Consider the following 17,362-nt stretch of genomic DNA (forward strand, 5'->3'; position numbering starts at 1 on the left):
TCTTTGTCCTGACTAAATGTTCATTCCTCTTCTTCCTTTTTTCCTTTTCTTCTTTTTTTTTTTTTTTAACTTTTATTTGTAGTTAATTTTTATAAGGCATGTCCAAGTTTATAGCAGCGTCCAGACAGGCCACAGGGTTGGACAAAACGAGGATCTTGTTAGAGACGAGGATACAAGAGTTGAAGGAAGAAGCTAAACAATGGACTGAGATGGCTGCTAAGACTACGGACGAGGTGAAGGAGTTGAAAATTTTGGTTGAGGACTTGAAGGCTAGTGCTGCGGAAAAAGATGCTCGTCTTAAAGACTTGCAGAAAAAGAACGACGAGCATAGCCTTCTCCTCTCCAAGGCAAAGGAAGATGCAGTGGCTGAATTCAAAGCATTTAAACAATACACTGATGTTTTGGATACCAACTATGTAGCAGGGTTTGAAGATTTTAGGATGGACGCTATTGAAAAGTTTCCTGATGTGGACTTCAGCTCCATTGTACTCAACTTGAATGCTGCCACCACTAGCTCTCTCCTTCACCTCAGCTCTGAGGACGCCAACGTAGAGGACGATGCCACGACCCAACCTCAGGACGACCCCAACATAGATGCCTTAGTTTAAAAAATATCTTGATGACTTAGGTTTTTTTATTTATTTTTATTTTTTAATGTAATTCAAGTACATTTAGCTCGTCCATGTTTAAGGATGAGTTTTGATAAAACAGTTTAATTTTGTAAGGGTGTTTGGACGTTTCTCATCTGCCCTTGAAACAATCAAATGAATGCTGTTTCTCTTATATATGCATAAACGAGAGTGTTTATTTTCATATATAGGATTCCTTGTTTTACTCGTCTACATTTCATATATATATATACTTTAACCATTTTTATTAGAATTTCACTTGACTGTGATTTGTCCATGTGAAATGGTAAGTAAAAGCATTACTCGTCCTTAGACTTGTCTTTGCATTTTGCTTGTCTGTGAACAGTTTTTTAGCAGGTGACTTAACAAGTTCAAAACGTCTATGCTTTTCCTTGTCCATGGTATGGTTAGGTATTATGTTTTACCTTGCCCATTTTATAGACGAGCATGCCTTGGACTTGTTTGTAATTTGCTCTTAGGCATGGGCTTCATCTCGTCCTTTGCTTTGGACGAGCATGCCTCGATTTCACTTTCTAGGAAACCTTGAGGTTACATCTCCGCGTTTAGAGAATTTTCTCGTTTTCAGCTTTTGAGTTTTTTTCAAGAGTCAATATGAACAAAAGTGGTATGGAAATCATGGATTCACACAACATTATGTACATTCCACAAATATTGTTTATAACATAGATATTGTTCATAGACGAGGCATGTTCTTAAGAAACTAATGCCTGCCTTTAAAGAAAAACAAATACAAGCCAAACCATAATTTTGTCCTTAAGCTCAACATAATAATAAGATAATATAAATAAACAAGTCTTTTATGTAGATAGACAGCCTCCAAACATATCCAAAGTTATGTTCATCTAGGCTGGCATTTTACTGGTAGTACCTCCTCAGGTGCTTAACATTCCAAGGATGCTCCAACTTCCTCCCGTCTAAGGCCTCTAAGTAATAGGATCCTTGTCTCTTGTAGTTGAAAACTCTGTAGGGGTCTTCCCAATTAGGTCCCAACTTCCCATGAGCTGGGTTCTTTGTGGTTAAGGAGACCCTTTTCAGGACGAGGTCGCCTATGTCAAACCGCCTTGGCTTTACCATTGCATCATATTGCTTAGCCATAAGGTTTTTGTACCTTGTCATCCTTTGTTCAGCGTCCATCCTCACCTCGTCTATCAGATCGAGGTTCAAATGGAATTGCTCCCCGTTATCTTTGTCCTGATAGGTCGCCACCCTATGATTGGCCATGTGCACTTCTGCAGGTATGACTGCTTTAGTCCCATAGGCTAGCTTGAAAGGAGTTTCTCTTGTAGGAGTTCTCACTGTCATCCTATATGCCCACAGAACACCTGGTACTTCGTCTAGCCATACTCCCTTTGCTCCCTCAAGCCGAATCTTGATTATTTTTAACAAGGATCGGTTTGCAACTTCAGCCTGTCCATTTGCTTGTGCGTGGGAGGGTAAGGAGTAGTGATTCTAAATCCCAAAGTGTATGCAAAAATCTTTGAAAAGTGCATTGTCAAATTGTCATCTGTTATCGGATACTAGCACCCTGGGCATGCCAAACCTGCACACAATGTTCTTCCACATGAAATTTTTGACATTTTGTTGTGTGATATTAGCAAAAGGTTCTGCTTCTACCCACTTGGTGAAATAATTGATACCAACCACAAGAAATTTCATTTGCCTTACACCTATTGGAAAAGGACTCAGGATGTTTAGTCCCCATTGCGCGAAGGGCCATGGGGCCGTCATTCGGGTTAGGTACTCTGATGGTTGTCTAGGGACGTTACTGAACCGTTGGCATTGATCGCAGACCTTGACATAGGCCTTAGCATCAACTTGCATATTTGGCCAGTAATATCTTGCATGGACGACCTTGTGGACGAGTGATCTGGCTCCTGAATGATTGCTACATGCTCCTTCATGAATTTCTCTGAGTACATAATTTGCTTCGTCTGGAGACAGACACCGAAGATAAGGCTGGGAAAAGCCTCTTTTGTACAGAACCTCGTCCATAAGAACGTACTTGGCTGACTTTACCCTCAGCTTTCTTGCTTCATCTTTTTCTTCTAGAAGTCGTCCATCTTTTAAGTATGATACAATTGGAGCCATCCAATTTCCTTTGTGCTGCACCTGTTGCACTTCTGGGATGTCTATACTCGGCATTTACTGAATCTCATCAAACTTGTCGACGACTTCACTCGCCGAAGCTTCTTTCGTTAAGGCATCTGCTTCCATATTCTCCTCCCTTGGGATTTGAACGAAGTTAATTTCCTCAAATTTTTTCATAAGTCGCATAACCCTGTTAAGATACTTCCTCATTCGTTTTTCCTTAGCCTTGTACATCCCATTCTCCTGGCCCATGATTAGTTGAGAATCTCCCAAGACGAGTATTGACTCAGCTTCCACAGACTTGGCCAATTCCAGTCCTTTGAGCAGAGCTTCATACTCAACTTCATTATTGGTTGCTTGGTACTGCAAGCGAACTTTGTGTTTCAATTTATCCCCTTCTGGAGATTGCAAAACCACACCTATTCCTCCGGCGTGCTGTGTAGATGATCCATCTACATGGACGATCCATTTCTGGTTGCCTTCCATCTTACTTACATCATCATAACTTGGGGTGAACTCTACAATGAAGTCTGCCAGAGCTTGAGCATTTATGGAATGCCTAGGTTGGTATTTTATGTCAAATTCGCTGAGCTCGACAACCTATTGAATCAATCGTCCTACAGCCTCCAATTTGTTCATTGCTTTCTTGAGTGGATGATCTGTCATGACGTTGATGACATGAGCTTGGAAGTAATGCTTTAGTTTTCTGGAGGCTGTTATTAGTGCGAAAGCCAACTTTTCCATTAGGGCATATCGTCCTTCCGTTCTCTTTAGTGCTTTATTGGTATAATAAACTGGCTTTTGTACTTTCCATTTCTCTCTTATCAATGCTGAGCTCACGACATGCAGGGTAACTGCCAGGTATAAAAACAGCTCCTCTCTTGTCACGGACGGACTCAGCAATAGAGCCGTAACGAGGTATGTTTTCAAGTCTTGAAAGGCTTTCTGGCACTCGTCCGTCCACTCAAATGCTTTCTTTAGAACCTTGAAAAATGGTAAACACTTGTCAGTAGCTTTAGAAATAAACCTGTTAATGGCAGCAACTCGCCTGGTAAGAGACTGGACTTCTTTTATACTCTATGGAGGCTTCATATCTAGAATTGCTTTTATCTTTTTCGAGTTTGCCTTAATCCCTATGTGTGAAACCATGAAACCAAGGAATTTCCCTGACGATACTCCAAAAGCACATTTGCTAGGGTTCAACTTCATGTGATACTGCCTTAGTGTGTCAAACGTCTCCTGCAGGTCGTCTAGATGCCTTCTCTCGTCTTGAGTTTTCACCAGCATGTCATCTACATCGACTTCGACATTCCGCCCGATCTGTAGACGAAACATATGGTTAACTAGTCGTTGGTATGTCGCTCCAGCATTTTTCAAACCAAAGGGCATTACTTCATAATAGAATAATCCTTGACTAGTGACGAAGGATGTCTTCTCCTGGTTGGCCTCATTCATCCTTATTTGGTTGTATCCTGAGAAAGCATCCATAAAACTAAGTAATTTGTGGCCTGCGGTAGAATCCACTAGTTGGTCAATGCGTGGCAATGGATAGCTATCCTTGGGGCAGGCTTTGTTGAGATCAGTAAAATCTACACATATCCTTCACTTGCCGTTCGCCTTTTTGACCATTACCACATTGGCCAACCAATCTAGATAGTATACTTCCCTTATAAACTTTGCCGCCATCAACTTCTGAACCTCGTCTCTAATAGTATCATCTCTCTCCGAGGCAAACACCATTTTCTTTTGTCGAACTGGCTTTGAGGAAGGACATACGTTTAAACAGTGAGTGATGACGCTAGGATCTATACCCGGCATATCCTCATGAGTCCAAGCAAATACATCAGTGTTTTTCCTCAAAAATTGGATGAGGTCCTCCTTAATTTTTTTTTCTAGATCTGCCCCAATTCTGGTACACCTCTCCGGGTTTGTCTCGTCTAAAGAAACATCTTCCAACACTTCAGCAGGTTCTGCCACGACTCTCTTTTCTTCAATATTCATGGCCTGAATTTGTTCGTCCATGGCCAACATAGCCAGGTAACACTCTCTTGCTGCTAGTTGGTCTCCTTGCACTTGTCCTACTCCTTGTTCTGTAGGAAACTTAACCGACAGGTGATAAGTGGATGTAACAGCCTTCTAACTGTTTAAAGTTAGGCTTCCAATTATGGCACTGTAGGAGGATGAACAATCTACCACAAGGAAGTTCACCTCCTTGGTGACTTGTTGCGGGTATGCCCCCACTATCACTGGTAATGAAATAATGCCCACAGGTTGTACCTTCATTCCACCAAAACCTACTAGGGGGAACTCGCTGGTCGGAGCTAGTCTTGTCCTAACCTCATCTGCTAAAAAGTTAGATAATACAAAATATCAGCCGAACTTCCATTATCTATTAACACCCTTCTAGTCTTGTAGTCAGCAATAAGGAGGGTGATGACAATAGCATCGTCATAAGGGTGATGAATTCTCTCGACATTCTCGTCCGTGAAGGTGATTGCCTATTCGTCTGTGGTCTTTGCTCTTGGTGATTGTCTAGAGAGTTGGACGTTTTGCACCACTTTTAAGTATATCTTCTTTGACTTGGACGTCTGTCCTGTAGAACTTCCCCCAAGGATGATTCTTATTTCTCCGAGTGGTGGTCGTGAAGATTCCTCTACTTTCCCTTTCAATTTCTCGTCCTTGTGATCTTGTCCAAGGAAATTTCTCAGCTTCCTTTACCTGATAAGATTCTCAATCTGCTGCTTCAAATCAAAGCATTCGTCCGTATCATGCCCATGATCTCTATGGAAGCGACAGTACTTATTCCTATTGCACTTGTTGGGATCTCCCTTCATCTTCTCCGGCCACTTTAAGAAAGGCTCGTCCTTGATTTGCATAAGGACTTGCTTTAGTGGCACGTTCAAAGGGGTGTACTGTTGATTCCGTGCTGAAGGACTTGCTTTCTTCTCTCGGTCCTTCCTATCTTCTGTTCATCCCTTCTTAGGATGAGGACCTTGTTCCGACTGACGCATTGGATTAGCTTCCACTTTCTTAACTCTTTTCCTCTTCTTGACTATGATAGCATCCTCCGCATTCATAAAGTTCTGGGCTGAATGAACTAGTTCAGCCATGGTTTGAGGCGCCTGTTCATATAACTTATGGATGAACAAATCAGAGTGAACCCCATTATAGAATGCCGCCAAAAGGAGCTTATCATCCACCTCGTCCACCGCCAAGGTATCCTTGTTGAACCGCGTGATAAAGGATCGCAAACTTTCATTCTCCCCTTGCTTTATGGTTAGCAAGCTAGACGAAGAACATTTGTGCCTCTGCCCTCCAATAAAATTATTAACGAACAACTTGCTTAACTCTTCAAAGGACGTCACTGTGTTAGGAGGTATTTTGTTGAACCACACTCGTGCAGGTCATTTGAGGATAGTAGGGAAATCTCTGCACATTATTTCATCTGGAACTCCTTGAAGGTGCATGGTAGTTTTGAAGGTGGCAATATGGTCAAAAGGATCTCGCGTCCCATCATACGAATCTAACAGAGGCATCTTGAACTTGGGTGGCAAAGGGTGAGCATTAATGGAAGCCACAAAAGGGGAATCAGTCTTGTGAACTAAGTCTTCTACAGGGTTTGTTCTCCTCATATTCTCCTTCATCTCATCCATAACTCTTCTCATTTGATCCATTTCCCTTTCCAAATGAGGTACCCTCTGTGAAGCAATACCCCTGGACTGGTTTTCAGGTTCAACATTCCTTTCCTCTTCTTGACTCTGGGCTCGTTCTTTGGTGTTCCATTCATGACGCTACTTCCTTAAATCAAGTTGTCTGACCAACTCCTGGTTTTGGCGAGTTAACTCCGCCATAGCAGCGGCCATGGATTGCATGTGCTAGAATGAAGATGGTTGCATGGTGGGTACTGATTGACGGTCGCGATGAGGGTTACTGGAGACGTCCCTGCTTTGTTGAGGGCCTGGACTAGTAGCCCTAGATCTTGTCCGAACCATTTCAACCCTTTGTTGGAGAAAGAAATCACAGAACTCAACAAATTTCTTTCCCACAGACGGCGCGAACTGATGTATCCTTGGAAATTAGTGGGTTGAAAGGTTCCCTAGCATTGATGATCTTGAAGGGTGAGTCTTGAAAAGTCAAAGAAGATCAGAGTAGGCCGGTGGTGGCCGGTCTTGAATCCTCCGATGGTAAAGTTAGTGGGTTGAAGTAGAAAAGAAAGCACTTCAAAGACTTCACCAATTTTTCTAGAAAATAAAATGTCTCCCCTTTACCTCTGCATAGAAGGGCCTTTATATAATGTTAGCCTAACAGTTATTTTTCCTATCGTCGTAGAGTTTGGAGGATTCAGAGATAACTTCCATAACTGCCATGGAAGTTATCTCATCAGGAATGGTGTTCAACAGTTAATAGAAGGCTTGGTTCACAACAACGAGACTCTTGGCTTATGGAAGAGTTTGCCACTCAGATAAACCTCGTCCGTCCATCACTAAAGAAGGACGAGATTCGCTGCTAGTACTTGCCTCAATGGATGAGTGAATGAAGAACGAGTGCAATCAAGGACGGTAAGAGAGTGACGAGTGTAAGACCCACTCATTCTTCTGCTTTGTACTTTGTCATAGACGGCCATATGGACGAGACATAGCTAAGCACATTTTCCTTGCACCATCAGAAATGAAAATAATAAAAATTATCATTTAAATGAAGTAAAGAACAAATATAGAGGCTATTGAAATATGTTTGGAAAAGTGAATAGATAAAATAGAAAGTGGGTTTTTTTGTTCCAATTTGGGTTAGAAAACAAGAGCATCTCCATGGCTCTTCAAAGCCAAATTTCTCTCCGATTTGGATAGTAAACCCACAAGTTTGATCTTCAATAGACTCTCTATCTTCCCTTTTTTTTTTTTTTTTTTTTTTTTTTTTTTTAAAAGAGCTACCATGACTCTCCATGCATGAAGAGAGAGCCATTGTAGCTCCATACAAAAAAAATTTGGACAAAATATTTAACATATTCTTTTCTTTAATTCTTTCTCTCCCTATCAACGCTCTCTCTCTCTCTCTCTCTCTCATAGAAGTATAGAACAACTTCCTCCTCTCATTAAAAAAAAAAATATAGCCCAAAAAAGGAAAAAATGAAGATATCAATATGGACTAAGTGCAATGATTGTGCTGACAATATGATTCTCTCTCTCTCTCTCTCTCTCTCTCTCTCTCTCTCATTTGAGTGGGTGAAGAGGATGTTGAGGAAAAACTTTTGGAAGAATATGAATGGATAACAAATTGACAGATCTTTGAAGAAAAAAGTAATTTAAAAATAAATAAAATCAATTTTTTAAAATAAAATATGGAAATGATAAAGAGAGTGTTGGAGAGAGTGTTAAAAAAGTGGTTTGGTAAAATAGAAAAAAAGTAAAATCTTTAAATTTGGGTGGAAATTTAAAGATGCTCTTCAAAATTTAAAAAAAGAAAAAAGAAAAAGAAAAAAAATGGGTTGTGATAAATGCTATGTTCTCTCTCTCTCTCTCTCATAGAAGTATAGAACAACTTCCTCCTCTCATTAAAAAAACAAAACCCAAAAAAGAAAAAGGAAGATATTGATATGGATTGAGTGCAATGGTCATGCTACTGATATGATTCTCTCTCTCTCTCTCTCTCTCTCTCTCTCTCTCTCATTTGAATGGGGAGGAAGGCATTGAGGAAAAACTCTTGGGGAGAAAACTAATGGATAAAAAATTGACAGATATAAGAAGAAAAAAGTAATTAAAAAAAAAGGAATAAAACATTTTTTTTTAATAAAATAAGGAAATGATAAAGAAAGTGTTGGAGTGACTGTTAAAAAGTGGTTTGTGGTTTGGTAAAATAGAAAAAAAAATCTTAAAGATGATCCTCAAAATTAAAAAAAAAAAAAAAAAAGTGGTTTGTGATAAGTGCTATGCTCTCTCTCTCTCTCTCTCTCTCATAGAAGTATAGAACAACTTCCTCCTCTCATAAAAAAAAAAAAAAAAAAGCCTAAAAAAGGAAAAATGAAGATATCAATATGGACTAAGTGAAATGGTAGTGTTGCTGATATGACTCTCTCTCTCTCTCTCTCTCATTTGATAGGTGAAGAAGACGTTTAAGGAAAAACTCTTGAGGAGAAAATTAATGAATAAGAAATTGACAGATATGAGAAGAAAAAAGTAGTTAAAAAAGGAATAAAAATAATTTTATTAAATAAAATAAGGAAAAGATAAAGAGAGTGTTAAGAAAGTTTTTTTTTTTTTAATAAAATAGAAAAAAAAAACTTTAAATTTGGGTGAAAATTTAAAGATGCTCCTCAAAATTTTTTTTTTTTAAGTGGTTTGTAATAAATGCTATGTTCACATATCTTTACAAACAATTTCACAATAAATTTTAAGTGGCATGTGGTTACTAACTTGTTACTAGTGCGCGAAAAAATAATTTTAGTAATGAGTTCAAATTAAAACCAATAACTTACTACTTATGATTTATTGTGAAAATAGTGTAGATGTAACACAAGTGCAAAGAGTTTATATCTATACTATATATAAGAGGATTTCCTCATTCAACTTGATTTTTATGTGGTTCAAAAATATTCACATTAATGAAGGGTAACTTCATTTAGAAATAAGGTTATAAATGTCAAATAATAAATTTTATTTTGAATTCAAAAAAATAATTCCTAAAATTTATAATTTTTTTCCCTTCACAATCAAAAAGGAAATTATAGTTACTTTTTATCGCTAAAGTTTATCATTTTTATTTGTTTGAAAAATAAATAAAAAATAATTCTAAATTATAATAGATGCAAATTATTAATTTTTATCCAAAAAAATAGAAGAGCCTCTGATACGCGTGTGAGCTTGTGCTCAAAGGTTAGTACATGTATATATATATATATGTATAATTGTAGGGTCCAGATTTGTAACCCAAAGATTTGGAGTATAAGCCCAATAAGCCCAATACAGTAAATTTGTAGAGAGTATGTGAAAGAGCTGAGCTGATTGTGAATTAAACAACGTTCAACAGAGGTTTTACCAATGAATCAGTGTAAGAACAAACTTGAAACTTAAATGAATTCATGTCCGAAGAGACAAACTTTTGTATATATCACACTTAGAATTATCATAGACTTTTTTCTCCCCCTCCTCTGTAAGAGGTCCCTTACATTTATATAGTGTTCTTTTAGACTATCTTAATCGTCCACTTGTCTTCATCTAAACGTTCACTTGAGTACCCGTCCTATCAGGTACATTTGTCGGTTCTCCATGAGTGGCGGTAGTTGAGTTTGTACTGTTCAGAGGACTTCTCCACATTAATGCCGCAAGAAAAGTTGCTGCAGTGCATTTAATGCGGTGGTAGTAGTTTTTTCTTTAGATATTTCTTTGTTCTTATCATCTCCATACATGCTTGAAGTTTATCCTTATCATTGGAGTTGTTAGGAAGGTCACTCGAAACTCACAGGTATTTGCTTGACCAAGATTTTTTATATCCAAGGAGAACACACTCTTCGGACTATTGATGCTCTTTTCAGACTATATTCCTTGATAATTTCCAGGTATATCTCTCTCACTTGGGATCTTTGTTAATAATTTTCTCCTCTTCGAACATACCTTAGTCTTCAAATAAGACCTTAGGCCCAATACACAATTTTAGGCTTTTACCCCCATAATAATATATATATATATATATACATAAATTGAGTTCAAGTTACACTTGGTGTTACACCACCCAATAACTTGTTATAAAATTCATATTTTGAAAATTTTACCGTTGAATTACATGTTTTATATGTTCTTAACAATCATGCCAATTTTTATGTCAATTGGATGTTATTTACCATTTGATCTATAAACTCATTTTTTATGCATTATTTTAAATTACACAAACTTGAATTTAAAAAATTGATTGATGACATGGCTATTAATCTTTGATCACCTTAAAATTTTGCAAGTATGAAGAATATACGAAAATAATGTAATCTAACGGTGAATTTGTCAATATTCGCATTCAATTAAAAAATATTGAGTGGTGTAACAATGCTTAGAGTTACACTAGGTGTAACTTGAACCCAACTATATATATATATATATATATGAGTTTATGGATTAAATGGTAAAATTCAAATTTTTACCATTTCATGTTATCAATTAATTGTTAAAATTCATATTTTTGTAGTTTAAAATAATACATAAAATATGAGTTTATGGATCAAATGGTAAATAACATCCGATTGATATAAAAATTCATATGTAATTCAATGGTTGAATTTTCAAAATATTAATTCAATAACAATTTATTGAGTGGTGTAACATTACTTAGGGTACGTTTGGTACATTGAATGTAGATTACATTAGGAATAATAATCTTTATTACTGGGAATAAAAGACATTGTAATAGAATAACTATTACTATTCATAAATTTGATTGTTATATATGGAAAACTTGTAAAAGATAATGTATAAGGAAACTTTATATTTTTGGAAATATATTAATTTTAAAACCTATTATATATACTAAGGAATAACTATTACATCTATTTTAAAGAGAAATAGCTATTCTTCAATTTAAAGAATAGTTATTCCAATGTAATAACTAATTCATGTAATAAAGATGCAACCAAATGATTGAATTAATATTACACATGAATAACTATTCCATTACAGGAGCTATTACAGCGTACCAAACGTACCTTTAGAGTTACATTGGTATAACTTTAAGCAATGTTACACCACTCAATATTATGATATATATATATATATATATCTTATAAGAGTTTATTAACAAGTGGATCATTAGCACACCGCCGCACCCATTATAATTATATATTTCCGGAGCATATGTTCCATGACAAAGTTTTGATGATGACATTTTCAAAAAAAAAAAAAAAGTTTTGATGATGAGTTTATCTTCCACGACAACGTTGTCATGATCTCAAAGGAGACACTTGACACCATTTTACAATCTCGAGGACTTTTAAACCTCCAAAGAAATGAGGTTCCAATCTAAAATTTTACTCACTACATTCCTTGAATTTTTTTTTTTTTTTTTTATAAGAAACTTGGATATATTTTCACTAGACCGAAACAGAATACAGGTTTGTTACATCTTTGAGCACTTGGTCTACAATAATGGGTGGAATGTCTTCTACCCATATTTTACAATTCGATAGATTTTTGGCCATCTTAGCCATCCAATGAGTTGTTTCATTTCCACTCCTACTGACATGAGATGCAGTCCACGCCTTAAAGCAGCTAAGGCTTTGCAATGAGCCCTCAACTACTTTTTGAATAGGCCACGGGCAGAACTTAGACTTCTGCAAGGCTTTGATAACAACTTGAGCATCACCTTCAATTGTGATCTCCCTTAAACCCAACTCCCATGCTAATTGAACAACTTCCTGCACAGCCTACGCCTCTGCTTCCAAAGCCTTCAACGACAATTCCACCCGTTTGCTCATGGCTCCCATCATCAACTCTGCTTCATTCCTTATAACCACCCCACACCGCAACTTCCAGACTCCTTAAAAACAGCCCCATCCACATTTATTTTATACCAACCACACCTAGGAGGAGACCATTGAGACTTGGGGGGTTTTGAAGGCTTACTTAGGCTTTGATTTTCTTGCCTAAACTCCTTTACATACTCTATTACATCTTTGGTGATTCGGCCTGCATCCTTTCACTGTCCCCCATGTTTAAGTGCATTTCTTTGATTCCAAAGGCTCCAAGCCATGACTGCAAAAGTCTCCCAATCAATGTCCGGTTTCCTCTCTCTAATTTCCCATACTAATTTAAGGGAATTTTGTGGTTGGGTGGGTACTGTTGGCAACTTAAGCCTAGAAACACCCCAGACCTCAGCAGCCAACTTAAACCCCCCCCCCCCCCCAAAGATATGCCCCGCGGATTCACACATCCTGCATTGATCACACTCATCCTCAATGTGAATTCCCCTAGCTCTCAACCGTTGTTTTGTTGGGAGGATGTCTCTACAGGATCTCCACATGAATTGCTTTATTTTATTTGGGCATTATAGCTTCTAAATTAAATTCCAGAGGGATCTCATCTTGTCATTTTCTGAGGTACTCTCTGCATCCGCCTTGTGGCTACTCTCCTTCAAGCATTTTTGGGCAACCTTGTATGCACTCTTCACCGAAAACCTCCCATTGGTTGTCCAAGCCCAAATTAAAGAGTCATTCAACAAGTGAGGGCTGATGGAATCCCATGAATTGTCTCGGCTTGATGAGGGAGGAAAGAACTTCTTACTTTACTTACATCCCATGACCTCTTCTCCTTATTCAACAGCCAGGCAACTTTGCCTGATTCTAAAGTGGTCCTCAGGCTAACTACTTTGAAGGAATCCAGCGTGGGCAACCACCTATCCTTCCAAATATCAATTTGCTCACTAGTTCCAACAACCCACCTTGTCATTCCCTGAATTGACGGACGCTTCTTTTGTGCTATAAGATTCATTATCTTTTTCATATTCTTACTTTCATCTATAGCCACTGATTGCTTTTCTTGTTAGATTTCTGTCTAGTAGGTGCAAAACATAGACCAGCAGAAGTATCTGATCTCCTTCCTAAAATAAATTGAAATTTGGAGACTTCTAATTCTTGATTCTTTCATTTCCCTTTTTCCATTCACAAAGCCCAGAATGTTGAATAGAGTCTCCACCATGTGGTCGTGGTGGTGGGATGCTAGCAACGACAAAGGTGGACATTCTAGAGCAACTCTCGCTGCTTTAGTGTCTATATTTGCGTTGTTCTGGTTTCTATGGGCAGCAAAGAAATCAAGAAAGGTAATACCTCCATTGCCACCAGGTCCCCGTGGCTTGCCAATTATTGGGTACCTTCCATTTCTAGGCACCGAACTTCATAGGAAATTTGAGGAATTGGCAGGGGTCTATGGACCAATTTACAAGGTTTGGCTTGGACAAAAATTATGTGTAGTGGTAAATTCACCATCACTAGTGAAAGAAGTTGTTCGGGACCAAGACACAATATTTTGTAACCGTGACCCTCCCATAGCTGCCCTAGCCGCTACTTTTGGAGGAGCTGATATTGCATTTTCATCATATGGTCCTGATTGGAGGAAGCTGCGCAAGATATTTGTGCGAGAGATGCTAAGTAATGCAAATCTTAAGAGCTCTTACACCCTACTTAGAGAAGAAGTTAAGAATTCGATTAGAAATGTGTATGACAAAATTGGCACCCCCATAGATTTCGGGGAATTGGCATTTGTGACAGTGATAAATGCGATGTCGAACATGTTGTGGGGTGGCACGCTACAAGGAGAGGAAGGGGCTAAGTTTAAAAAATTGATAGCTGAACAAATGGTGCTATTTGGAAAACCAAATGTTTCAGACCTTTTCCCAGTGCTTGCAAGGTTTGATTTACAAGGGATTGAGAGGCAGTCAAAGAAGATTTTTCAATGGTCTGAGAACATTCTTGATAGTGCAATTGAAAAGCGGATGAATTCCAACGAAGGCAAAGAAGATGGGACAGGAAAGTTTGAACAAAAGAAGGACTTCTTGCAATTTCTGTTGGAGCTAAGGGAAAAAAATGACGCTGCAACATCAATTAGCATGACCCAAGTCAAGGCCTTGCTTTGGGTTTGTCCAATTTTCTACTCTCTAGTTTGTACTAAATTAATTCAAAGCCAACAAGGAAGAGTCAATCTAGACCTAGACAATCTAAAGTAAAACCTTGTTAGATTAAGTTCAAACTGTTTTGATAAAGGCCTCCATAGTTAGTGTCACATTCTTGGTAATTCCTTTTCATTTTGTTTATTTTGAGTTAAGTTCATAGTTTATAATGCATGGCACATGATAACTTTTGATTACTTGAACGTCTAGGATAACATTTCTCAGGCACTGAAACGTTGCTTTAATATTCTGCTTGTTCCATCCAATGAATACCTTAAGTTGTTAAAAGGTGTGAATGGTTCATATTCTGAATTAGAAATAACATTGGTCTATATTCTAGAGGTCTTGTGGGTGAAGCCAAAATGGGGAGAAGGGGATTAGGGTTTTACTGGATGCACTATAAATTTGTGGATGTAGGCACACTGTTGAACCACTTAAAACTTGGGGTTGATTTTATCTCTTTTCTCTCTTTACTTTTTACTAATATTGATAAGATCCGAAATTTACAACATAAGTTTTTAACAGGACATAATGGTGGGTGGATCCGAGACCACAGCAACCATGTTGGAATGGGTGATGGCAGAGCTAATGCAGCATTCAGAAGCAATGAGAAAAGTCAATGAAGAATTAACAGAAATTGTGGGATCAGACAGCTTAGTAGAAGAATCCCATTTGCCCAAATTACACTATTTAGATGCTGTCATTAAGGAGACATGTCGCTTGCACCCTGCGCTTCCCTTCTTAGTACCTCGTTGTCCAAGCCAATCTAGCACTATTGGTGGGTACTATGTACCCAAAGGTACTAGGATTTTATTAAATGTTTGGGCTGTACATAGGGACCCAAAGATTTGGGAGAATCCCTTGCAATTTCAACCAGAGAGGTTCCTAAATGATCCTAGCAAATTTGATTTTTCTGGCAACGATTTTAAGTATATTCCATTTGGATCTGGGAGAAGAATATGTGCAGGGATTCCACTAGCAGAGAGGACTCTAACATACACCATAGCTTCGTTCTTGCATTCATTCGAGTGGAAATTGCCACAGGGTACAGAGCTAGAGTTATCAGACAAATTCGGTATTGTTGCTAAGAAATTGAAACCAACAGTTGCAATTCCAGCACCGAAGTTATCCAAGTTTGAGCTCTACACAACATAAAATTATGTACGTGTGAAAGGTAATTTGGTTTTTTCTCTTATTACCTCCTTTTGAATTTTCCTACCAATATATATGGCATTTTATGTACTGCAATATAATCTCTATTAATTTCTTCGAGTATAAATAAAGCTGAGATGCTTTTCTACATAATCCTGGATTGCCTGTGAGCATGAAGGCTAATGCATTTATTTGATTGGAGATTTGCGTTACCTTTGAAGTTTAGCCTTTCCAATCTGATCAAAACTCTTCCAACAAACTCCCCAACTTGTTTGAAACTTAACTCATCTTATCACCATCCAGTCTTAAGTTATTTAATCCAAAATTTCAAATCATAATCTGAAGTCCAATCAATCACGCTATTCTATAAACTCTCATAGAATAGTGGAAGATTAAGAACGCAGGCATTCAGAATATTTGCTCATTGGTTTTGGAATCATCTAAATTTTATCAAACTCTCTCTAATGCTTTGTATAAAATCGTTCATTCAAGCTTTTAAAAAAAAAAATTTCTCTGAATTTTCATGGGTTCCAAGTTTCGTGATCTCCTTTACACTTAGATGTCTGATATGCATTCCCTCTCAAGGATTCAGTTCATATGTTAAAAATTGAATGTCATATACTCATTGAGGGGAATAGCACTAGAGTGGGGACTCCGCAGAGTAGATGTGGAATTATGGGATCCCAAAAAAATTGTGTTACGTTTTAATATTCATGAATTGTGCCTAACTATTGAGGAATCTTTGTCTTCGTTGGATTGTCTTCATGACAAGGGAGGTCTAGACCGTCAAATTGAACCATGTAAACTTTTGTTCTTCTTCTCTTTTTTCTTATTATGTCTATGCTCTCACAACAATTATATATATATATATATCTTTAATTTTAACAAATGTCATCAATGTGACCCATTACTTTTTAAGGCTTTGTTTGCAAGTTCATAAAAGAATAAAATGAAATGGAACTAGTAAATCATAAAAGAATGGAATATAATAAAATGGTTTTAAAAGAAATGAATGTATTTAATTGATGGAAAGGAAAAAAAATAAAAGAAAATGGAATTAAGCAATCTTATTTCAAAAAGTGAATCAAATAGTGAGGCTTTCATGGAGTTTGTATAGAATTTTCCTTAAAAAAAATATTTTCTTATATATAAAAGTTGAAATGTAATATTTATTATTATTATGCTTCTGTTAAACTACATTAGCAGTCATGTCATTATTTTCTTTCCATTAATAAATAAAATTATTTTATTCCGATTATTTTTCTATTAGTCTTTTAACAGTTCTATAGTTTTCACTTTAGTTCCATAGCACCCCTAACTCCCTCTCTACATTGTTTTCAACTTCCCATATAAGCATTTTAATGCCTTAGACTCTCCATCTCCTCCTTTCTTGCCTTTTTCTCTCCTCATTTAACTCAACCAATTCACACATGTTCAATAGCCATCACCCCTATAAAATCAAAGAGATAATATATGATATATAAAACCGTTAGACATCCTCAGTTGTCTCTTTTAACTGGAAGGGGAATGATTTCGGATTTAGCTCCTGCTAGAAAAGAATAAACAATCCAAAATCATAATAAACTATCTAAAAATTGTGACTATAATAATAATAATAATAATAATAATAATAATAATAATAATAAATCAAAGCCCTTTCTAAAATGGTTCACCAAATATAGAAGTCATCAAACACTACAAGAATAACTCTTTGTGTTCCTAGGTAATATAGATCTATGACTCTATGAGCATGTTCTCAATTGTTTTAATTACTTTAAATGAAAACTAATTGTATTTTTCTCCATTATATTAGAAAGAAAAAATGTTCTAGG

General features: G+C 37.1%; 1 protein-coding gene across 1 annotated transcript; it reads left to right on the forward strand.

The window, feature by feature from the left end:
- The first annotated feature begins 12,723 nt into the window (after positions 1–12,723).
- Positions 12,724–15,714, forward strand: LOC112004165 (labd-13Z-ene-9,15,16-triol synthase, chloroplastic). Its single transcript, XM_024036396.2, has 2 exons — positions 12,724–14,345; positions 14,904–15,714. The coding sequence occupies exons 1-2, from the start codon at positions 13,389–13,391 to the stop codon at positions 15,531–15,533; spliced, it is 1,587 nt and encodes a 528-aa protein (XP_023892164.1). The 5' UTR covers positions 12,724–13,388; the 3' UTR covers positions 15,534–15,714.
- Positions 15,715–17,362: the final 1,648 nt, after the last annotated feature.

The sequence above is a fragment of the Quercus suber genome, unplaced genomic scaffold (genome assembly GCF_002906115.3).
Source record: "Quercus suber isolate HL8 unplaced genomic scaffold, Cork oak 2.0 scaffold_89, whole genome shotgun sequence".
Classification (NCBI taxonomy): Eukaryota; Viridiplantae; Streptophyta; class Magnoliopsida; order Fagales; family Fagaceae; genus Quercus; species Quercus suber.